The sequence below is a fragment of the Crassostrea angulata genome, chromosome 2 (assembly GCF_025612915.1).
Source record: "Crassostrea angulata isolate pt1a10 chromosome 2, ASM2561291v2, whole genome shotgun sequence".
NCBI lineage: Eukaryota > Metazoa > Mollusca > Bivalvia > Ostreida > Ostreidae > Magallana > Magallana angulata.
Window position 1 is genome coordinate 77,770,179 of NC_069112.1, and position 25,878 is coordinate 77,796,056.

The following is a 25,878-nucleotide window of genomic DNA, read 5'->3' on the forward strand; positions in this document are numbered from 1 at the left end:
GCCGTTTCCGCTGTCGAAAAATATGTGTTATTTTTCGCCAGCGGAAATGGCCGAGTACTTACGATTGCATTGACATCGGGCATTCTCTAGACTTTACGTAACCTGTTATGTAAACATACGGCACTCGCTCAACTTGAAGTATTTCCGGGGTATTCCACTTTGAACGTTTCCTTCTCTCCAACAATCTCGTGATATACCTCCTGTCTCAGCAGCTCTCTGCCTTGAAAAGTTCTGGTAAGTCGTTTAACATTCGGAGATTGGCTACTTTTCATTTGATTTATTACTATTTTTAATTTAGCCAAAGGGCAGGGAAACTCTGTTCGTAATGTCGCCATTTTGGGTAATAACCCATTAGAGTGATTGACTCATTCAAACCCCCCTTCATTTCGGTTGTAAAATTAGCGAACTGTTTATATTTAGATAGATTTATGTCTTTTATGTATCTTATCTGCTGAAATATAGTTTTTGATCAAGTGGACTTTGGGTAACACGAGAAATCAAAATGTACCGGCATCGTAAAAACTTGGGGTGGATCAACAATTTTTGTCTTCAGGTATTGTACATGTTTATAATAGCATGGTATATATTTTGCCACGACTACCATTTTCTAATAGAGACTTTAAATTATTCAGGTCATTATACATGTAGCTGCTCTTAGTATTTTGTTGCAATAGATAAGATATTTCTGAGTTCTGCTTTGGATAGCTTTATACTTAATTTTCCTCTTGCACAGCCCCTACTTTCATTAATGTATACATGTGTGTAGGGATGGGTCCAGAGAGATACACTGAAGGACCAGGTGAGACTCTGAAATCTCTAATCAGGGGCTCTACCCACTAAGCTACATCATGTATATTGTGGAGGTGTTCACTTTAAACTGGCCTTAAACCTCCACACATTTAACAGCTGACTTTGTCTAGTATTTTAGTACACATATATAATGTGTACATCATGATGATGAGTTATTATGATGCAATAAAGATGTAAGTATAGTAGCTTCATTTTGGCTAGGTATTGGAAGGAGATATTGATGCCATTTACTCATCAAACAAGAATTAATCTTTATATTTACCGAACAATATCAGACCCTCAATGGAGAGGAGATAAACATGGATTATCTTGTACTATCTGTGTCGTGACCAACACTGTGAAAATCATACAGTAATTGACAACAATCCAACATAATATTCCACATGTTGCATGTTTTCAATTTCTATTTTTTAATGCACAATCATTTGAAAATGATTAAGGAAACTCTATATGCTAATTCCTACAAGGAAATGGATTTTGGAGACTCTGGTGTCGCATGTCTGATTGTCAATGACACGGCCGTCAGAGAGAAGTTGTACGACACAGTTAGAGCTCACCCCCCTCCCCCTGGGGTCAAACTATACAAACTTTAAAATACCTCTTTTTCCTGCCCGCTTGAAACTATACCCCCTTTTCCCTTCCTGTGTCAAACTATTACTTCCTTCCTCTGGGGTTAAACTATACTCCCTTTCTCTACCAATGTCAAGGTATGTACCCCCTTTCCCTTCCTGTGTAAAACTATAATCCCTTTCCTCTGCTCTCTGGGGTTAAACTATACCCCTTTCCCTGCCTGAGTCAAACAATACCCCCTTTCCCTGTCCGCTTCAAACTATATTCCCTTCCCCTGGGGTCAAACTATACCCCCCCCCCTTCTCCATCCTGTGTCAAACTATTACCCCATCCTCTGGGGTTTAACTATACCCATTTTCCCTGCCCGCTTCAAACTAAACCCCTTCCCCTGGGATCAAACTATAACCCCCTTCCCTATTGGTCAAAATATATCCTCTTACCATTGGTCAAACCTTACCCCTTCCCCCTTTCCCCTGGAGTCAAACTATGCCCCCTCTTTCCCAGGAGTATATAACCTTTTACTTGTCCACCCCCATTCTACACATCAAATTACTTTCAAATTCAAAGGTTTAGAAATGGATGCCAGATGAAGACAGAAAGCAACAGGAAAGAGGGATGGAGTTTGGGGGGGGGGGGGGGTCTGACCTCTCTAGTTTTTTACAAAAGAGCATACTTAACGGGTCCCTCTTCCTTTTTTTGTCCCCCTCTTTTTAAAAAAAATAAACCCCACAATGCTACATCATGCCTAGATTTGAAATTATCTAATTACTTTTGTTCACATGATAATTCACCAACTGGACCTTTGGACTTTCTGAACTTAAATAGTCAGACTCACAAATAGATATATATGGATTTAAGGAGTTGTAGAGATTAGTCACCTTATAAAGCTGGAGTACTCTGTAAATTAACCCTGCCCAGTGCTGAGATTGCGTGGGTGGAGGGGGGTGGTAAGTAGGTCAGCATTGACCCACTTCTGTGAGGGTCCAGTGATGATTATGATTCAGTCGTATGGTCAGTAAACACCCATGTCCTTCTAAATATCACCTGGGTATTTCAGATTGAAGTTTGAAGTTTTTGTATTAAAGTTGACAAATTTAGGAAAATGCCATTTATTTGAAGTTACTGACAAATCCCAAGAAGAGTACTACATGTATAATAGTGAGAGCTGTATATATACACTGTACATTAATTAATATACGTGATACATATGAACAGGTTCCCCAACCAGTCATTATACTATGGTGTAATACGGAAGTCTTTCCGTGTACAACCAATGTCGCTGTCCTATGTGGCATAAACGGTACTCATACATGCACCACTCTCAATGGCAACGACAAAATAATATTATCAACTTAAAGATTAGGGGAAAAAATGGGATTAAATCATTCCATATTCCATTTAGTCAAGAAACAGACTGGTCCATGATGTACATGTATGATTAAACATTGAGGTGTCAGCAAGATTCTGCTGATCAGAACATATTATTTTTTTTACACATTACTGTAACAATAGACTGCTCAACCATTTGCAAATTTTGAAGGAGAAAAATGATAACACTTCAATCTTTTAAGAAAACATAATTTTCATAAAGCACTTGTCTTTAGAGAAAGAAATAGATTAGGTATTATAATATGATTGTTATCCTAAAGTACTTCAAATTTCCACAAACTTAAAGTACTTGAACTCAACTTAAGGTACATAGATTAGTGTTACTTGGCCATATGTTAGTGCATTTAAGAAAATGTCTAGTGGTCAGTGTATAGAGACTGGAGCACAGAGCTTGGATTAATTAGTATTATTTAAGGAATGAATTCAATATTTATTTGTTTTATGCAATATCAAATGGTAAGGGGCAGTTTACGCTTTATAAACCGCGAAGCAGTTTATAAAAAAGCATAAACTGTTTCAAACCATTTTATATCATATAAAACAAATAAATATTGAATTCATTGCTTATAATTTAATTTTCTTACTCTTCATTGTAGATAAAAACAGTCATTTGACCTTTAAAATGATGTACACATCAGTGTTATTATTTTACCGTATGTGTCGTACACTTATTTATACCTGGTACTGTACAGTGGTCTGAACAGTCATAATTATCAACATTGTACATGTAGGTATAGTTTAATATTGTACAATGCTTGTCACACAATACTTGGTACTGTGACAATATGCTGCCTGTACAGTTCATCAGTATAATCATCATGTACATGTATTATATATTTGCCTCCTTCACTGCGCAGTAAGATAAAACATTATTTAGTATAATTAACACGTACATATATTATATATGGTTGTAGCGGGCGATCACCGACTATTTAACTTAGTCTCCTGGACCAGCAGGAAACGACCGCCCCAGACACAGGAAGTCTTACCAGGGACATGATTGTACTGTCAGACGACCGAGAGCTCAAACCTTTCACTATTATTATCATTGTGTGTATTATATAGTCAGAGTTTACATACGTACGTGTTCAGTTTTAAGTTTACAAGGGTCTTACTTGGGGACACATTATGATGATCTATCAGGATTCTGCAATAAGTACTAATAACTGGGCTACATGTCGACGAATTAATTAGGGTGCGTATGCAACTATGCATGTAGTTTTAATTAACATGTTTAAAGGATTTATGCTACATACCAATAACTGGGGTACATGTCTAGATATTTATGTTTTTGTATACATGAAGTTTACATGACAGTATATTATTCTGTTAAAGGGTTATGTGCTGTATCAAAATAACTGGGGTACCAGCTGTCTCAATTAATATACATTTGATTAGTTTGTTTATATGCATCATGAACATGTATTTTACTTGTACATTACTGTGCTGCAGGGCCATAGTAGTTGTTTCAGCAGCAGGTGATTCCATATCACTGAATCTGTGTATGTACACATGTATGTACACATGTATGTACACATGTATGTACACATGTATGTACACATGCATTAGGATGTTACATGTATGTATCTAGTGCTGTACATACATGTATAGCAGCTGGTTGGTGAATCCATCAATTTTGTTTGTACACATCAATTACATACATGGACTTATCTTACTAGCTACATGTAGCCACATGTATCTAAACAATGAATGCTATTTGTCCTACCCTTATACTGTAACTATATACCTAGCCATGCTACATGTATTAAATTTGCTGTGTTGCGTCGTGTAAGCCTCTCCTACCCTTATACTGTAACTATATACCTAGCCACATGCTACATGTAATTTGCTGTGTTGCATCGTGTAAGCCTCTCCTACCCTTATACTGTAACTATATACCTAGCCACATGCTACATGTAATTTGCTGTGTTGCGTCGTGTAAGCCTCTCCTACCCTTATACTGTAACTATATACCTAGCCACATGCTACATGTAATTTGCTGTGTTGCGTCGTGTAAGCCTCTCCTACCCTTATACTGTAACTATATACCTAGCCACATGCTACATGTAATTTGCTGTGTTGCGTCGTGTAAGCCTCTCCTACCCTTATACTGTAACTATATACCTAGCCACATGCTACATGTAATTTGCTGTGTTGCGTCGTGTAAGCCTCTCCTACCCTTATACTGTAACTATATACCTAGCCACATGCTACATGTAATTTGCTGTGTTGCGTCGTGTAAGCCTCTCCTACCCTTATACTGTAACTATATACCTAGCCACATGCTACATGTAATTTGCTGTGTTGCGTCGTGTAAGCCTCTCCTACCCTTATACTGTAACTATATACCTAGCCACATGCTACATGTAATTTGCTGTGTTGCGTCGTGTAAGCCTCTCCTACCCTTATACTGTAACTTTTTACCAAGCCATGCTACATGTAACTTGCTGTGTTGCGTCGTGTAAACTTGTCACACCAATGTTTACGAGTACTACTCAGGCTCAGTCATAACCAGAATTTTCAAGTCACTGAGCTTGGTCCAACTCAAATCCTTAATAGAAAAGGGCATATTAAACTTGAGGTCAAAACTCAGACTTTTCTGGCTTAGTATTGACTCGCGGAAAATTGGTGACGACAGGGCAAGGTGTCCATTTTTGAGGAAACGAAAGGTGTATAATTATATTGAGATTTAGTCAATGTGCATTTAAATAAGGATTTGGAGTTTTTATGGGGAAGTATTATCTGCTTGTGTACATACAGAATTATTAATCATCATTGAGAGTTTAGATTTTTTAAATTTTAGGTTTTTGAAATTTGATTAGGAGACAACTTTCAAATAAAATGTAAAGGTGAAAAAGGTGAAAGTTTTTTTAATTCCTAGGATGAATGAAATACTTTGCCAGGGGAGAGCACCCTAGACTTAGATTTTCTGATCAAAGATTATCAGAGAAAATCGCGGGAATCTAATCGCGGTCTTGACTCGAGTGTTCCCACAGTGTAACATACGGTGGAATCCTTTATCAGTGTTGTCGATCTAGGCATGGGAGTAAAACACAAGCCTCAATTTTAATTTGGTTTCTGTTCTTCATCCATCGCTTTTTTAATTTTTTTATGAATTCTTTTTTAAAACATTGACATTTTAAGGATGTACAGGTGCATTATTTTTGATGCGCTCTGTAAAATAATGCACATATGTTGATGCTATCACTGTAAGGAGCAATGGGTACAACATGTATGATATTCCCGGAGTCTGTTAACACTCTGTGTTTATATAGAGATTGTATGGCTAGTATAACATGTATAAAGCCCCCCAGTTACTGCATAAAGTCGTGTTGTTCTGGGTCATACATGCTTTTCTGTGAAGCTCAGGCTGGTCCTTTCTTCCTATAGTACTGTCAAATAACCAGGGTTTGGGGTGGGGGGGGGTGCTAATATTCCTCTAATTGCTTCCTCTCCTCCATTTAATATGGTTTGAGTTTATTAGAAGGGGGGAGGGGTGTCAGTTCTTTTTTTTTTATCATTCAAGTATTCATATAACATAAATCATTATAATAAATTGCAATATTAACTTGATCAATATGAGAGAGAGAGAGAGAGAGAGAGAGAGAGAGAGAGGAGAGAGAGAGAAAGAGAGAGAGAGAGAGGTGTCAGTTGTTAGTGTAATTGGTATTGGAGTATGACGGTCTTATGTAAAGGAACAAGGAGGGAGGGTGTTATATTTTGTTACAGTAGCTTATAAAGACAAAACCGAGTATTCAATATTCAGTAATATAGTGCTATTTATAAAAATATGTTGAAATGGCATTTCTCACTTCATGATAGTTAACACGTAATATATATATGTATATTGACTATAAGTACATATAGTTACTAATAGTTAGCACTATATAATGGCCTCAGTGACATTGGAATAAATCACCAGGAATGTAGAGTTCAGCACTTACACAGCCACAGTGACATTCCACTTATAAATGGATTGGTTTTCCTTGTTAGTATATGTGTGTCCGTGTGCAGTGACTGATGATGATGATGATGCATAGAATTGATAATTCTGATGATTCTCAATCTTTAGATTTCCTTGTGTGTGTCCACGTGCTATGACTGTACGTGTGCAAATGCTGATTATTGATAAGTTTGATGATTCTCGACCTATATTAGTGCAAATTAACGCCTAATTGTACATGGGTTGGGGGGGGGGGGGTGGTACTTCTTTTTTATTGTTATGACTCTATCAAATCATTAGAATTGTTATTTAATACCTAACATTAGAACTAGTTTTTTTCAACGATACATTTGTTTTGTTTTCTGATGATTTCAATAACAGTGTACATGTACTACATTTTCTACAAGTACTAGTATCTCCTGTTTCTGAAAATCAAAACCAGGTGAAACACTTGTTTATAGTAACAGTAATTTAAAACAAAGACTGTGTGATATGGAGATAATATTTGACTAGCATCAGGCCTATTTATAAATGCACAGGTTATCTTCACCACATGAGTCATCTATGATGGGTATTTTATATTGTAGGACCATATGAGTTTTTGACCAATGGAAGCTGAGCTTTTGACCCTGCAGTGCGACTGATCCCTATCAGGTACAAGTAACATTCCCATGATGCACTGCTGCACAACTCTAATAGGAAGAGTGGAGAACCAGTCTATCAGCTAAGGAGAACCAAACCTGAGAAAAAAAGACAAAAAAGATCTAAAGACAGTAACTCTTTCCAAGAAGGGTAACTCTGGCCAAGATAGCTTAATGATCAAAGAGAAATAACTCTATCCAAGGAGAATAACTCTAGACTAGCTTGGTGATATAACTTCAAATCAAAGGGAAGTAACTATCCAAGGAGAGTAACTCTGGCTGAAACAGGTTTGAAGATCCAAGGGAAGTAACTCTATCCAAGGAGAGTAACTCTGGCTGAGATCAGTATGGGGGATGGACTGTTTTCTCTGATGACCTGCTGTGTTGCAGAGCAACCTCAGCCCACAGTGAGTCTCCTTTCTTACTGTAGGGGGGAGTAAAGGGTGGGGGTGGGGTGTGTCGGTATCATAATTTTGTCTTTTAGAATTTCTTTTCACTTCATATGCCTTCATGGCCTTTACATATATGTGCTTTCCTGGCTTCCTAACAATAGTGAATTATCCTCTATTTTTTTTCTTTGGATTTGATAAAAAACAGTAGAATTGTACAATAGGAAATTTATAGTTAGTACTGTACTGGTATGTCATATTCCCCTTATTCGCCTTCATGGCTTTGAGAAGGATTTAACTTAATTTATATTTTTTATGTGTTTTTATTCTATTTGTGAAATGGGCATTATGGCTAATATGTTGTCTAAAAAAAGGAACTAAAGATTAGTAAGATTAGTAAAATGATTAAATCATTGAATATGATAATTGTAGTGTCTCATTGTTATTTATGCTTCCTCCTAGAAGAGGCGGAGAAGAATTGACGCCACAATGATAGGGAACCCCACAGACTTCCGTCACACAGGCCATATAGGATCAGGCGAGATGGCTACTAAACAAAATGTTTGTGTGAGTAGAGAGAGAGAGAGAGAGAGAAAGAAAGAGAGAGAATATGTGCAATTGGTAGGATGAATGCCAGAAAAAAATGTTTGAGGATAGAAAGAAAAAAAGAAATATATAAGGAGAAGCTGACATGTAAAGACATACAGTAAAAGGAAAGAGAGAAAGAAAAGAAGATAAGAGAATGGGAGATATTTTCGTAGCTAAAATAAAAAAAAAAAAGAAAGAGTTTTGCAGGGAGATATATAAGTGAAAGAGAGATATCAAACTGATTTTCTTTTTATGTTGTTCTCATGTATTAAATTTGACATTGGTTTTGCCTGTACATATTTTTGTTGTTTATTTGTTTAGCTTTCTTCATTACAAAACCAAATGAAATCCAAAGGAGGTTATGATCACACATCTCCTGTGGACATCCATTTAAATGTAGTGGATTTACCAGACAGAAACAATAGATAGGTATGTTAATATCTCAACTGTAAACATCTCTATTGTTAACATCTCTATTGTTAACATCTCCACTGTAAACATCTCTACTGTTAACATCTCTTCTGTAAACATCTCTACTGTTAACATCTCTTCTGTAAACATCTCTACTGTTAACATCTCTACTGTAAACATCTAAATGTAGTCGATATACATACCGATCAGACCCAACCTAACACCAGAGTAAACCCCAACTAATCCCCGAGTTTACTTTCTGGGTTTATTTTGGGTTTACTTTTTGAAAATTTGGGTCCACTCTGGGTTTACTTTGGGTTTACTTGGGGTTTACTTTGGGTTAACTTGAGAATTGCTTTTGGAGTCAACTTCAGTATACGCAATGAAGTGTGAAGCAGACCTGTATTTTCTCTTATCATCCTACTGCCTGTGCTTCCAGCCCCTTGCATATTCTGAATATACATGTAGCGTCTGCTTTCAGGGTATACTTCTGATCGGGGTTTACTTTCTGTGTCCACTCTGGGTTTACTTGGGGTTTACTCTGGGTTTACTCTGGATTCACTCTAGTTAACCAAGAGTAAACCCAGAAAGTAAACCTAGGGTTTAGTTGGGGTTTACTTTCTGTTAGGTTGGGTCTGATTGGTACTGTACTGAACAGAAACAATAGATAGGTATGTCAATATCTCACATGTAAACATCTCTACTGTAAACATCTATATGTAGTCGATATACTGGACAGAAACAATAGATAGGTATGTAAACTTCTGTACTTATCTTGCTGTATATTGCGATGTTTCCCCTTGTCATGTAATTAATGACAATATAAGAGTCTGTACATAAATATTTAACCATGTTCTGTAATTATTTAGAAATATAGCAGGAATAGCATTTTAGGAGCATGAAACTCTAGTAAAATTTACACGATTAAGACAAATTTTTATCCTTGTTGAACAATATTAAAGTTATGCACAATTTCTTGTTTTACAGGAATTAGTGACTCTGCCAAAATTCTTGTTACTGTACAAAGTATATTAGATACATCTGTCTGTGATCTCAAAAGTGTGGAAGGAATCTGTCATCAAACTATTTATATATACAGTCTCTAGGCCAAAGGAGAAGGAGCAGTGCTTGAAGCAAACATCCTATCAACTTATTTGTGCAAGAACTTTTTGTGCAAATGAAAGATGGATTCTCATTGGATGAAGTATGTTACTCTGCAGTTTGAGAGGAAGAATTTCATTGGATGTTTGGGAGCTGTGATAATTCAAGTTTAAAAGAACACTTTTCATTGGGTGCTGAACATGTTTAAAGCAGACATTTCGTGACATAGGACTCCTGAGTGAACATTTTGGTGCTGCATTTCTGAGTGAATGCCTCCCTTGGATTAGTTTATGTTTGTGTAATTTTGTACATTCATGAATATTGGCATAAATGTCCAGGTCTGATATCTTATATCCATTTCTTAGCTCTTTTCTTTTTCATGTCTGAGCAATATTTTCCAAAAATTGAAGGTATATTTGTTGTGTTGGGTGTTTGAATGAATGCCAATATTTGTGGTAGGACCTTTTTTGGCAAGCACAAACTTTCAATTGATGTTACAATCCAATAGCTAACAGCTTGCAAACAAAGGTTTAGATTTAGGGATTGAAATTTGAGCAGGCTACTATCAAACCACTAGAAATAGGCATAATTAACATAAATAGCAGCCCTATGCTGAAAAACGCATGCTATTCTATGGTGAAGCATTTTTTCTTGTTTAATAAATGTTTTACATTTATGAACTCCCATGAACATGATGAAGGGATAGCCCATTCACTATGAATAACATGTGTACTTTCTCATGAACGAAAAGCTACATTTACATTCTTATTTGACAAATTTCAAAAAGTGATTGTTCATGTATTATAAATATTGACAGAGGAATTGCCCAAATTTAATGAATATTCACAGTTTGCTACATCATCTTGTGATAGAAGCAGCTGTGTAAATAATTAGACTTTTATAGGATCTGAACTGATTTTATAAAAATTTAGATAATAATAAAAATTGTACCCCTTCCTTTAAATATTACGACTGAGAAGTGTTTTCAGATTGTGACAATTATAAATATACTTTGTAGCTGTATTTATATTTCTAAAGAAAATCAACGAAATCCTTAGTATTCTATTTGTTTTAAAATACTGTTACCGTGGTTACTCTAAACTTGCATCCATTTTTATACTTCTATTGAAATCACGCAATTAACGCACATTTATATTTCATGTGAAAGTATTTGTAGTCAGGGCTTTTTTGCAAATATGAGATTACTATTGCCAAGGATGCAATAACAATAAATTACAATTGTTATAAAATATGTTCATTAATACATACGCAAATATTTTCATAACATAAAATCTTTCTCGCAAAAAAAAATGCAAAAATAATTTTACTGTGGAAAACTACGCAGTCCTAAAACAATCTTCGTTGGTGGGGTTGGGGGGGGGGGGGGTTGGGGTTGGAGACCCTTATTCCATTAATTAGCACCTCATAACTTGGTTAATTGTAAGGTGTTATTTCGCAGAAGGAATACATTTTGAAATGGCACTGAGAAATAGAAAGCAACCTAGTTGTGTAATATTGTATCCTGGCAGACTCGTACACAAATGTCAGTATTCTGTTTTTTTAAATTTCCTAAGTATTTATGACTGACGATAATGTACATTGTTTAATATACACTTATAAGATTATTAATATATTGATAACCTTTGTTTTTGAATATTTATGTGAAATTTATTAATTTATATGAATTGTAAAAATCTTAAGGCTACAGATGTAGGCAATAAAAAAAGAATTGTTGAATTGGGACACTCTGTATTCTTGAAAGAAAAATTGCTCAAATTTATTCAACAACCACTATAGATTTATTTTATGATATGACCATTATTTAAATAATTCTTTTCAAACATTTTGCAATTTTCAAATTGTTTTTTCTTCAAAATACTGTTCTTTTCACTTTTGTTAAAAATGTACATGATAATTCTGGGTTTTTTTTTTTCCATTGACAACCATTAATTCAATTTTGTCCAAAAACAATTCTCAGTTATTTATTTTTTCTATCCAAATTCTAATTGTAATTTTGTTCCCCAGAGTTAATTCCCATGTATTGAGTGCTTCCAAACATTTCTAGTCAGGGACTAATGTCTTGTTGTTTTTTTTTCCCCCAAAGATTTTAAAATCTTCATTCAACCTGGTGAATATTACTCCTCATTATGTAAATATATAAGTTGATGCTAGTTACAAACAGGAATGTCTCAAGAAAACTTGATTATTTATTACTCCTGCAAATCATTGTCTGGTCCATATGATTTTGTATCATTGATTTTGATTGGCAAATGAGATTATGGGATGCTGATTTCGATTGGCTAAAGAGATTATTTGATTCCATACATAATATTTGTTCTTTTGCAATAATCACTTCAACATCAAGCACATGACAACAACTCTGAAAATGGGAAGGGGGGGGGGTTAATTTAAAAAAAAACCCACTCATAACAAGCTTTAAAAAATTGTGAAAGAAAACAAAAAAGAGTTGGAAGGGGGCTGGACCCACCTTCAAATGATGTGAACACTGTTGATTCAGAAGTATTCTCTGTACTCAATGGGGGACTAATCCAAGTTGTTTTTCCCTGAATAACGACCCTTGATCTTTGTCGGGTTTCCCTAAGTCGCAGCCTTTGTCGACATTATTTACTTTAAAACTTCTGAAAATGTATTCTAGATTCTCAAAAATCATAAATAAATCTAGTTTATGAAATAATTATCAATATTGTATCATGTCAAGTTAATGTTTTAAAAGTCTCTCTCTTTCTCTTTTCTTCGTACGTGTATCAGATATTTTACAAAAACTTCTTATTCAGGGCATCCATAACTTTATTTTTGAAAGTAGACATTGCTGTCTACCAAAACATTCATAAATTGGAAAAAAAGAAAAGTTAGGAGATTTGTAAACAATATTCTTTTCATAAAGATTTCATTTATTCAAAAAATATCTTTTTGTTAAGCATTTTAACTTTTTTAAACAAGTGAGGATAGGTTGGCCCAACAGTGAGTTACTTTTCAATAGTTTTTTCTTAAAAAATGTTTCATGTTTTGTGCCGTTTTAATGTTGATTGTTAAAGAGGTCTGATATTTGATAAATTGTTTAATATTAAAAAGATGTACAGCGTAATACAAGTAATGATTTATCAATATATGTATGAAATGTGTAAAAGACAACAATGGCATGTTTATTCGTTGTTAGATGTGAACATAATGTGTTATTTAATTACAAAATTAACGGTTAATCCAACTGTAGCAAAACTTTGAGAAGATACTGTAGGCATCTGTGGAAGTGTCATTTGAGATGAACTGTAGTCTGCTTTTTCGTGCCTATGATGTTTTTATAATATGTATAATTTACATGATATAGCATATATATATAGTTACATTGTTTATATTTCTTGTTGAAATACCAAGTTAAATATATCATGTTTATATTTGTCAAAAAATAAATGAAGTCTTTCCTATTTGCTAGAAAAGTATTGTAATTCTGCCATTCAATAAATTTATGTATTTTACAGAAATAAATAGGTTTTTTTTTGTTCTTTGAAACTGAAATCTTAAATTTTAAAATTTATGGGGAGAGATTCACCAACAGTTCTTGAGTTTAAGACATGGCGAGTCCTTGAATCTTCTTGGAGTTTCTATGGACACAATTTTGTTCCGGACTTAACTTGGCAACTACTGCAGTTTCATTTTAGAATTGCCCTACATAATTATTTTAACACCTTTCAAAGATAAGCATAAAAAAGACAAGGTTTTGTGATTTGATGAGAAATCTTTCCCCATTTGTGTGTAAATAATGAATGACAAGGGAGGCAATCCCTACAGATTGTGTGAAATGAATCCACAGTACATGTACTGTATATGATGCAGCACCCAATCAGGCTATCAAGTTGCATTAGTTTAAACTATTTTTTAAACTCAAAAATAGAACATTATTTTTAAACTAAAGCTTAAAGAATGCATTAAATATGAACACCCCAAAACAAGTGTGAGCCTTTACACATGTGTACATCTGAGTTCAAAAATTAGAGAGAGAAAAATTAGATCAGTTGATTTGTCTGTTGATATTCAGTTGGATTTATTTGACACAGTTGTCTTACCAGTTTTATTTTACTCATGTGAAATTTGGAGCTATACGAAAGTATTGATGTTATTAAGGGTGTAGACACCTTATATTTCTAAAACACAATCACTAAATAATGATAAAAAATTGGGGTTTGCAATTTTATATTCTCGCGATTTGATGCATAATTAACATTTGAATCGCTGAATATTAATTTTAATTTTTTTCTAATTTTACCATTCATAGCCCTTTGAGCTTGGGTACATAGATGTCTCTTGGTTTACAAAAAGAGACAGATCGTGAAAAAAATACTCCGAGATAATTAGACTCTTTTTCCACTTCTGATGTATCACCGGGTACCATTATAGGTAAAAGTATATTTGGGAGAAGGTCCATTTTTAGAGTATACTAGGTACCCATTGTTTTAACGATATTTTTTCTTTCTTTTATTTTTGCACAAGCCCCTGTGGTCGAATGTCTAGAACAGTTGACGAAGAATTGAATGAATTGTTCGTCTTATCGGCACCAGACCTGAATCAAAGTTCTTCCAATATAAAAGCAATCAAGCATTAAAAAGCACCGAGTTAACCGTTCACAAAAGTATATATAACAGTTTACGTGGTTACTTTATCGTTAACTTTATACTTTTTGGTATTCAACACTTACTCCATTAAAATGCCCCCTACATGGTTATTATTCCCATAAGAAAATATCTCTCTCTCTCTCTCTCTCTCTCTCTCTCTCTCTCTCTCTCTGTGTTTTTGACGTTACCTTTAAAATATTAAAGTGGTATGCTATCAATTATCCACTTCAGGTACTAGTAACTACTTCTTATCTTCGGCATGCAGTGGAATCCGCTCCTTCGTTATAAAGATCTCACGATGCTCCTTTAGATCCGCGCCCGGTTATCTATCGCCCTATCAGTCATTATCAGTATGGGTACAAAACGTGAACTCTCGCGACATCTCATCTACAGAGGGGGTGGATATTGTTCGGATACATATTGAGGTAGGTATTACCACAAATAATATAAAGATCATTTAACTCTTGATATTTCAAAATGTAAGTAAATATTTCAAGATATAAGTGAGATATATTGTGTAAAATGTAAGTGAGATATATTGTGTATCATAACTATCCTGCAAAAGAAGAAAAGTATAATTATGTTTACCTGTTTTCATCAGCTATATATTACCATTTCGGCATGTGTGTATTGAAAGGGGGACGGGGGGGGGGGGGGGGTTGAAGGGCAAGGGGTAAATACAAAAACACCCCCCCCCCCACCAAAAAAAAAGAAAAGAAACAAAAACAAAATTATTTACAAAGTATTAGTCATCGACGTAACATAAACGTATCCAACTTTCCCCCAACTTTACGTAACCTATTACAGAAGATAGGAAACTTTTATGTCGTAACAATGGAAATTTTGAAAATGCATGATGCGTATGTTTTGTTCAAATTGCTCTAGTTTCAGAAGAGTGTATGTAGGGGCTGGGTAATCAGACTGAATCAGACTATATATTGCAGTGTAGAAAAAGCTAATTCTTTTCATTTTTTTTATTTAAACAAAGCTCAGATTATGTTTTTGTTTACAGTTTGAATTTTCTAGGTTTAGACCTAAAATAAATCTGACAAATGGTAGGAAATGTTCAGCAATAATCAACAGAAAGAATAATTAGCTTGAAAAAGAACCTTTTACCGTTAGTTAAGAAAAATCCCGATGACGAGGCTCTTGCGAATCTCGTGAAAATTTCTTGCAAGCGAATAAAGGTTATTTTACAGTATGACATGACTAAAAGAAGCATATCTTGTAATGGCGTAGATTTGCTATATACATAACAACTTTAGCCGCTTACGTCTTTTATGTCGAACTTTAAGGTATAGGGCAAAATGCCCTCTGGTTTCGCAAGCGCAAAGCATTGTACGTGCATGCACCTTTGAATAAACCGGAACAAGAATGCTCTACTTGTCCAATGACGTAATGCTATTGGTGTTCGATACTATAGTGCATACGTTTAGTAAATTGGTAGTACATGTAAAATCTTAATCATATATTATACTGTATGAAGATTAATTCCCTCAGGAAAAACATTATTTCCCGAGGGCAACACAGGAGGCAAATATTATTTTGGGGGAAAGTTGATATTCATATTTCCCAACCGTTCATGCAATAATTTGTTTTTAAATGCCGAACGACAGATGATAATATTCGATTAACAACTTTTATAAAGTAAGAACGTCGTGAATGGTTACCTGTCCGGTTTCATTGTACGTGAATTTCTCATTTTATCACAGGATGAATCCCTGCCATTCAGTCACCTAAATGTTAACTGAATCGTCTGGAAATTTTACCGAATGGCATAGCTCTGTCATTCAGTCTCATGTCAGTTAACTTTCAGTCATATTTCAGTCGACTGAATGGCACAGTTACATCCTGTGATAAGATATAGAAAGAATTTGAAATGTTGACATAATCCGAGAAAATAGCGCTAATCATTTAATTTATCGACATGCTCATCCTCGGGATTATTCATACGCATTGTAGAAAATGTCATTTGGCTTCCGAAGGATATGATGAAAACCATGACGACGACAAGGAAATATGAAGGGTTATTGCCCTGTCACGTGATTGTCTAGAATCAATCAAAAAACGCGCTAGGTAGAATTATTTTAAAGAGATATCAAAATTATATGGAGTGAAGATATGAATACTACTTTATCGAGTTATTAAGGAAGTTTTTTTTTTGTTTCAGAAATATTCTATGTACTTATATCTACTGATAAAAGACAACTAGGTCTTGGGTTAACGTTTGTTTTGCTTTGCGAATGTACTGATTTAAAAAATCATAATTAAATGTTTTGATATCCACAGGTAAAGACCACCATGTTGCGAGCATACATCTTGTTGGCGTCTGTTGTAACGACCCTGGCCCTACACGGGAAGGACACCAGTGTCTGTAATGGGGACCCGGTGTCTTCAGGTCAGGACAACAATATGTATTGTTAAACTTTCATGTTAAATACTGATATCTGATTGGTTTAGACGCAGTTGATAATCCGTTCTATTACCCTCAGCGTTAGCAACACAATTGGAAACGGGTAACACAGCGAATTGTTACATGCGCGTAAATTATGTTCGCCATAGAATTCACTTCATTTCTATATAAAAGCAGTGATTTTTTTTCTTAAAAAAAGACATTCTGTATAATGATATGAATAGTGCCTGTTTGGGAGGGTCACTGTTGAAATTGACACCCCGAGAAAACCATTGTCAACCGACGCAAAGGTTGACAATGGTATTCTCGGGGTGTCAATTTCAACAGTAAAACTTCCCAAACAGGCACTATTTATATATTGTTATCTATTGACTAATCTTTAACCGCAAATACACCAGACGATATCGTTAAATTGGTAGCCGCTCATGTAACGAATAACTTATTCCCTTACCTTGCAGTCCCTAACAAACCACGCCCTAACGTATTATCCATTTTTACTACTTTATCCACCCATCTATTTATACTTTTCAACTTTATATTTATGTATTTCCATACTTTGCAGTCCCTAACAAACCACGCCCTAATGTGACCAATACGTTCTCCGCCCACGTCCAGTGCGTCATCATGAACAAGAACCGGACGACGGACATCCACGAGTGGTTCGACGAATCGCTGAACGAGGGGCGTGTCAGGCAGCTACAGGAGGGGATCCAACTAGACGCCTGGTACAGTTATAACACCAACGAGTTCATCGCCTACGTTCCTGGAGGGGGTGAGTTTACTGACGTGAAAGGGGGGTTGAGTCAAAAGCTGTTATTTTAAAATAACGTGATGGGGTTAAGTCAAAAACTGTTATTTTTAGGTGACCTTAAAGGTTGGAGTAAAAAAATTCAAGAACTGTTATTTTTAAGTGACCTGATGGGATTGAGTCAAAGACTGTTATTTTTAAGTGATTAGAAATGGTAAACTATAAACTGGGTTTTTTTTTCACGAATTTAGCAAGTTATGAGTTCGAATCCCCCCAAAAACTTTTTTTTCAAAGCAACTGGAAAAGGTTGAGTCAAAAAATTTTCTTTTCAAGTGACGGGAAGGGTTTGAGTCAACAATGTTTGTTTTAAGTGAAAAGAATGCGATGAGTCAAAAACTGATTTTAAAGTGACTGGAATGGGTTTAGTAAAAACTGTTCTTCTCAACTTACTAGAAGGAGTTGAGTCAAAATCTGTTCTTTTTATGAATTCCGCAAGTAATGATCTTGAAATCTGCAAGCGCTTTTATAATTTTTACCCAATTGAAAATATTTTCTAATCATATTTTTGGCCAAATATTGTAAAATTTGAAAATTCCAAACCAGTGTAAGTGGTTTGGTCATACTGTATTGTTGTCCCATACCACCTAATGAAACATCAAAGAGTGTGTCATATAAAATCTTCTTATGTGAGGGGTATGTCAATATTATTTAGTGTCTGAAGAAGGTGGGTCAAGAACTGTTGTAGTAAATGTTTATTTCTTAAAGGGGCATGGCCACGATTTTGGTCACTTTTCTTCTATTTTTATTTCTTAAATTGCTTGAGTGAAGCATTTCGATTGATCACCGAAAATTTGAATTTCAGTTTTAAAGTTATAAGCAAGATACACAGCTTACACTTATCTGTTTTGCTAAAAAAGCTCATTATGCCAATGGATGTTTTTAAGTATATTGGTTCAATATACAGTGGAGCCTCAGATATCCGGACGCCAGATATCCGGACGCTTCACTTTCCGGTCGATTTTTATTGGGAACGGAATTTTTACACAATAATTTGTCTCGTTTATCCGGAATTCCGCGTTCCGGATCCGGACGGTCAAATTTTACCACATAATACAGTTTTCCTTTAAATTTTACCTCATTTAACCGGACGGTCACATTTTAGTGTTCGGGGGCACAAAAGCTTTTTATGCACTAGTGCAAATTGGTATAAAAACATCTGACACTGGTTGTTGGTTTTAAACAATTCCTTCGTCCGGTAATCGGGGTCACCTGTGTCACGCTATGTACTCGCCCGAGGATATTACGATAACCATGGAAGCGACATTTTTAATTGTCGCCATTTAACTTATGAACTGTTATTGTTTGATTAAAATGTCATGAAAATTGTTTAATTTGTGTTTTAAAAAGTCATCTATTGATTGAATCAAAATTCTATTAATCGTTGTGTGATCAGATCGTTCGTACGCCCATTCATTTTAAAACGTAATTGAAATGAAATATTTGATAATTTGAGTTCTGTTTACGATAGTTATTAAGACCGCTTGGGATGTTCAGGGTATCGACATTAATTTTATAGCGTGTGTTCAATTAACAGTGTAATAATAATTTATGCCAAACATGGCGTGGATGAGTGTTCACGCTACTTGTAAATATCGCTTGGGTGCAATTAACTCTATAGAAAGATGGATACCTAAAATTTTCAGGCAGGGATGAAGTGATTCACTTTTCCTCTGTAAATAATTGTTAATGTGATTTTATGTAGTGCTTTATGTAATTGTAGTGCTTTGTTATGCGAATGTAATTAAATTATCGGTTTAAAACAGTGATTGTTATGTACATGTGCATGTACATGTGTTGTCTTGTAGAATGTAGTGCTTGCTTTCCTGTGGAAAAAACATGCCTTAAATAATGTTTTTAACAATATTTTGTTTTGTTAATTAAAAAAAACCTAAACTTTTTGTTAGTGCTTATGGCTATCAAAATAAAATATTTAATTGTATAATTTATTTATGAGTTATATTTCCATAAATATTAAAGGTAAATATCACAATTCAGATATCCGGACGCTTCACCTATCCGGACGATTTGGCCTGGGGACAAAAGTGTCCGGATAAGTGAGGCTCCACTGTATACCGGTAAATCATCTCTTTCAGGCTGATTTTTCTATTTGCTGATTAATCATACATAAACAGATGCAAATGTGAATCACAATCAGTTCAAGCGTGAATCTTTAATTTTCTTTACAACGTTTAAAAATGTAAACAAAAAATGACATGAATCTTATTTACATAACACAGAATTGTGGTTTCTGTATCTCACTTACAACTCAATCAATGACGCTCAAAAATGCCATACTCAATCATTGTAAATATTAAAAACTGAAAAATATTTTTTGACGAAAATCAATGCCATGCCCTTGAAGGGGTTGAGTAAAAATACATTGGATATAACATAACTGTCTTAAAGGGATGTCAAAAGTTGATAGTTGTTACTGTATTCAGGATTATTTTCGCCCCTTGTTTTTTCTTCCCTTCTACACTATGCGAGTTTGACTCGTCTTGAATTCACCCAGATGCAATTGTGTTAAAAGAGGTATTACTTGCGCGAAAAGAATTTGCCTAGTCTTAGATTCGCCCTCTGACAACAGGGGCGAAAGGGGCGAAAATAAAACAGGGGCAAATATTTCCTTGTGTACAGTATGTTAATGTATTACCAGGCTGTATGGTACAACAGCTGAGTACTTCCAGCCAGCGATTCTTGATTGGTTACAACTCTGGAAATGGCGGGAAAATATACTCCGCGGCTCAGTCACTCCACATGTCCGGGAATGGTATCAACGAGGTGTACATGGGCCTCAGTAACGTGAGGGGGATCACCGTGGACGTGTGGCAAAGCTGTCAGTACTGGCAAAGTATGGACGCCACTATGGTTGTCAAGTGGTACTTCACAGGTGAGTGGTAGAACAAAACTGCCACTGTGACTGTAAAGTGGTACTTCTCAAGTGAGTGGTAGAGCATGGACGCCACTATGATTGTCAAGTGGTACTTCTTAAGTAAGTGGTAGAGTATGGACGCCACTTTGAATGTAAAGTGGTACTTCTAAGGTAAGTGGTAGAGCATATACTCCACCATGACCATGATTGTCAGGTGGTACTTCTCAAGTGAGTGATAAAGCATGTATTCATCCATGACCATGACTGTCAAGTGGTACTTCTCAAGTACGTGGTAGAGTATGGACGCCACTATGATTGCAAAGTGGTACTTCTCAGGTGAGTGGTAGACTACTCAGGTGGGCGGTAGAACATTGGCGCTGTTATCAAGTTGCACTTATCTGGGATGATACATATTATTGACGCCACCATTTTTGTTAGATGGTACATATTATGTGAGTGGTAGACCACGATTGTTAAGTGGTACTTCTCAGCGAATTGAATTGGTGAATTGGTGAACAGTAGGTATCGACGCACTTATTGCTCCAGGAAATTATCAATTTTGTGAACAGTTGATATCAATAAGTTTTTTTTTTTAAGTTTTCCTTCTCTATACAACCATTGCCGTTAAAAGATATTTAAAAAAAAACTCCTTCAATTTTGGACAGCGTCTAACCCTGAGTGGGACACTGCCCTGGGAGTGACGGTTCCTGTAGCTGCCCGGGTAACCGGTGTCATATACGACCCAGACGGTACACGCCGACCGTTCGATCATTGGTACGAGCTGATTCACTACAGACAGACAGTCCACGGCGCCTCAGTATTCGAGGTATTGGTCATGCATCCTTTTTTTCCCTGTACGTATCTCTATCCATCTTTCTCTTCTTGACCTCTGACTAAAATACCGTATGTACAGTTTTTTTCGCGTGGCACAAAATTTGCGTAAATGGGGAAAATGTGTAGTATGTTTGATTTGCGTCATTCATTTTTTACGATTTTAAAAGTTTCTTACGGAAAATAATACATAATGATATAATTTCTGCGTTTTGAAAGAGATTGCGGAAAAAAAGAAAATTAGATCATCGCAAAAATTACCGGATAAAGGGTATCTTCTCTCAATTTCTTATTCTCTCCCTATATCGTCCTTATGTATGTATCTCCATCTCCTTATCTGTTTGTTGTAGACTCCGGCTGGACTGCAATGTCCAGGACGAAAGAATATAAAGAACCTTCCCACAATGCCCCCGGCATTTAGTTTTATGTCAGAATACATAGACAAGACAAGGAAAATTGTCTCGTTCATGAAGGTATAGAGTTCTTATACTGTATACAATTGTAATGTTAGTGAATCATTTCGCCTCCATACAGCTAAGGATATCATTGCTATTTTGCCGTCAAAGCTTAAACCAAATCCTTGTTGCAATATTCTATTCTAGGAGTACTATTCCTTTACTGAGAAAATGGTGATGTACTATCAGCGCCCCCTACCGTCAGACAACAGTCCTTACGGTGTCAACGACCTGAGAGAAATCCACGACTTTAATACGGGTATGTACAACAGTCTCGAGACTAGAAATCATTTTCTTTTCGATTTTAAGTTGTTTTTTTTTAGAGTATAAATTTGGTGGAACTGTCTTTCAGAAATTTAGCAAAGTTTTTAAGGATGCTTAAAATGGTTGATGATAATAAATCATGTATAACTTTTTGTGAAATCATAGAAAAGTTGGTGGTGCCTTAATTGTTTGAGTTTCGTAGGATTATCATGTAAAACATAATTTGTGTAATGTTCATTGTTTGGCGTTTGTTTAATGGGCTTTAATGGCTTATTTCACCTTGTTTCTTGTGCCACTCCTTGGATTTTGTTTTTATCATTTTTGTCCAATTGGTGATTTACTGGCGTGGTTTATATTATTGTTGTAATTACCTTGTCTAGTTAGGCCCAATTTATTTAAGCCTTCTTCTTTATTATTAACACCGATGGCTCGTTTTTATCTTACCGCATTTGTTTTTGTACGCGTGGCTGATGTCATTGACACGATTGCTTAAAATTTGTTTTTTAACCCTCTTTAGTTTTATAATAGTCATTTATATAATCAACATCAACGACTCTTTGTCTTGACGTTATTTGTTTAGTAGGCGTGGCTATATTGTTACAGATGCATGGTTTATATCATATAACCTCCCATTTTGTAGGCGTGGCTTATATAATTGACACGATGTACGGGAACTGCACGGTCCAGACCATACAGCAGACATTCGACACCCGGTATGTGGACAAGAACCATCTCAGGATCAGAAACGCCAGGGAATTCTTCTACTTTGACGTCATTAACTACACGTACGAGGGCGTGGTAAGTCGTTTTTGAGATTTTTAAAGAACTATTATGTTTTTAATATAATATTGTTAAGAAAAGAGTTACGCAAATTTCGCTAAGATGAGAGGTTAAACAATCGGTTTTCCTTACAAACTGATTCTTGTAAAAAAAACCATATTATATTATTTTTATTTTACAAATAGAAAACGGTCCGGAACATCGACTGTGACAGCTGGGTCGGTGTGCGGGCTAACTGGCCCACCCCCGGGGTCAACTCCACCTGGCAATGGTACTTTGCAACCGTGAGTAACAATGCTAACAACCATTAAAGTCCTGAAAATACCGTTAACAAAAATAATCTCTATCTATGACTTAAATCAAAGGCTTGAAAGTATTGACGTCAGCATCTGATACTATTTATTACTAAATCAAAGGCTTGAAAGTACTTCAAGGAATATGTGATCTCTCTTGATGTTTTTGCACAAAAATCAAAGGCTAGAAAGAACAGTTTCGAAAAACTTGCATTGACTTTTAATTGTTATTTTGGTTTATTTGGTTTATAAAGTAATATTAAAAAAATGCTAGAAAATATTCAAAAAGATACACAACTTTTCTTTTATGTTGACTCGTTCATGTGTTTTACAGAACCAGTGGGTGGAGGTCAACACAGGAGCCGCCCAGGGTGGTACCCCCGTACAGCTGGTGATCGATGCCCCCGCGGTAAGTTGGTACTGAATTTTGGGTTAACTGATGTAGTCCTTCTTACTCTTTAAGGGAGTAGCATGAGTCTCAAATATATCACAGTTATGTCAACTTTTATGGCTTGAAATTCAAATGTTTTTTAAACTATTTTTTTCTTTTATGACAACAAATAATATTATATCAGTATCAATACTTATGAAAAATTAAATACACGTTTTCCCTCAATTCAATACAGGCCGCTTACCACAATGAATACAACTTGTACAACTTTAATGTCCATACCCCGGATATACTTAAGTTTGATGTTGGTCTTTGCTACGTCAATAGAAATAGGAGGAAATTCCAACTTACTTTCTCTGGTAAATTGTATTAACAAGCAGGTCTAAAATGTTTTAAAATTGTTGAATAATAAGAGGAGAGAGAGAGAGAGAGAGAGAGAGAGAGAGGGGGAGAGAGAGAACTTTTCAATATTCCAAATTTGTATATAAAATCTCGAGCCATTTGTATCAATTTATCCTTTTGTTATTAAAACAGTATTTTTTTTATGATATGATAAACGACTTTTTGACAAAGATATATGATGGTGGTAAAACTGCAATTAAAGAAGTGGGTTGTTTTAATTCTTCAGGTGATTACAAGTCTGCAGTAGACGGTAATTTAGAGACGTTTAAATACAACATACTAAAGAGTTTAGTTTCCACACTCAGTGTTTCCGCTATAAGGATATCAAACCTAAACGTAAGCGTCTATTTGTATGCTTTGTTTGTCTTTCTGTTTACGTAATTTAATCTAACTAAACGTTTTTGTGTGTTTTTGTTATACTTTTTATCCTTTTCATTCAATTTTGGAACAGCAAATAACCTGAAATAATTGAATTTAAATGCTAATTAAAATTGTCAAATTCTATGTGTACAACTTAATGCTTTCATTGTTTCTTGACTGATGAACTCTTGATGACTGTTTTAGGTGTATTACAGTCCCACAGACATCATTGTTACATTTGAAATCCTGGACGTGGCACCAGTTGTGGGTGATGTCAAAAACGTTGTCAAGGAAACCCCGCTAGATGTCGCAGCAAACACTCTGCAGACAAAAGTGAAGAGTTCCCAGTTTGCTATTGCTCTTGATAAAAAAGTGTTCCCAAATGTTAGTATATTATTCTCTCCTTCAAATTCTTCCAACTGTGTTTGAGAAATTAGGATTCTGCTTTTTTATAAGCGTATGAACCACACTCTTTTCCACCATACTTTCCAGACTTAATGTTAGATTTCTGCCCTTACTGCTTACAGATTCCTGCCATGGTGCCAATAAAGAACTCCTTTACAGAGACGACTTATATTAACAATAACGGACAGACGGCGGCTTCACAGACAGGGTACAGTCCAGGTAAAGTCGGAGATGCTTGTCTTTGTTGTCAGATCTATGTATCTATGGAGTAGGCATTGACATTATTTTTAAAAGTGAAAGGGTTCGATAAAACATGTCGAAACATGTTTTGTTCGTTCATTTTTTGTATTTTTTAAAATGAAACAATTTCTTCTCTGCTGCCGTTTCCCAGTTGTTACATGTCTGTGGAATTACGTATAACAGGAAAAGGAGTTTTGAATTGGAAAGCAGGATTTGAACTAAAAACTTTGATAATGATCTTATTTATTGTTCGTATTAACTCTTCAAAAAAGTTTCCCTTTAGAGGTTAGATGTAATGTAAATGTTTGAGATTTGATGCTGGAAAACAACTTATGTACATGGTGTGTGTCTGAACTACGCTTTCGTAATGCATTTGACCTTACATCTTTTAATTGACAGGTGCCATGGCGGCAGTCGGGATTACACTTCCGGTTGTTGGCGGGGCTTTGGGTGGAGTGTTTGCATACTTCTTTTTTAAATAAAAACCAAGAGGTGCGGCACTATAGTAAATTAAATATCTTGATTTATTAGAAAACAAATTTAAGTTGATTTAGAAATTCTAATACCGCTTTATAAAATACCTTTTTTTCACAGTAGGTTTCAATACATTGCAATTGTTAAATATCTTTAAAAAATATATATATCTTTCAAAATTCTCTTTGCAGATAACCTAAACGCCAGCGTACAAGAAAAAGAAATATATTTTTTAACGGTCCATACATAGCATAGAGGACGTGACTGCAACTGGACAAAGAGACCACCTGTGTTATCTATGTATAAAAGAGATGGACAGAACAATCATTTAATCTCCAATTTACTGTGTATTTTTGTTATGTAAATGTGATCTCATTTATAATGTGACCATTTGAAATAAAAAAAAAACTCCAAAATTTA

The 25,878-nt window shown here is 35.3% G+C and overlaps 1 protein-coding gene and 1 long non-coding RNA gene across 2 annotated transcripts; both read left to right on the forward strand.

Moving 5' to 3' along the window:
- Window positions 1–97: 97 nt before the first annotated feature.
- Window positions 98–7,475, forward strand: LOC128170949 (uncharacterized). Its single transcript, XR_008241951.1, has 2 exons — window positions 98–234; window positions 7,300–7,475. It is a non-coding gene; the product is annotated as an uncharacterized LOC128170949 (long non-coding RNA).
- A 7,285-nt stretch (window positions 7,476–14,760) lies between these two features.
- On the forward strand, window positions 14,761–25,878 carry LOC128170926 (uncharacterized). The gene is made up of 16 exons (XM_052836695.1): window positions 14,761–14,895; window positions 16,760–16,868; window positions 17,446–17,655; window positions 20,348–20,581; window positions 21,229–21,389; window positions 21,745–21,867; window positions 21,997–22,108; window positions 22,754–22,911; window positions 23,079–23,177; window positions 23,521–23,595; window positions 23,813–23,936; window positions 24,206–24,315; window positions 24,544–24,723; window positions 24,867–24,963; window positions 25,384–25,476; window positions 25,650–25,878. The coding sequence occupies exons 2-15, from the start codon at window positions 16,772–16,774 to the stop codon at window positions 25,464–25,466; spliced, it is 1,863 nt and encodes a 620-aa protein (XP_052692655.1). The 5' UTR covers window positions 14,761–14,895; window positions 16,760–16,771; the 3' UTR covers window positions 25,467–25,476; window positions 25,650–25,878.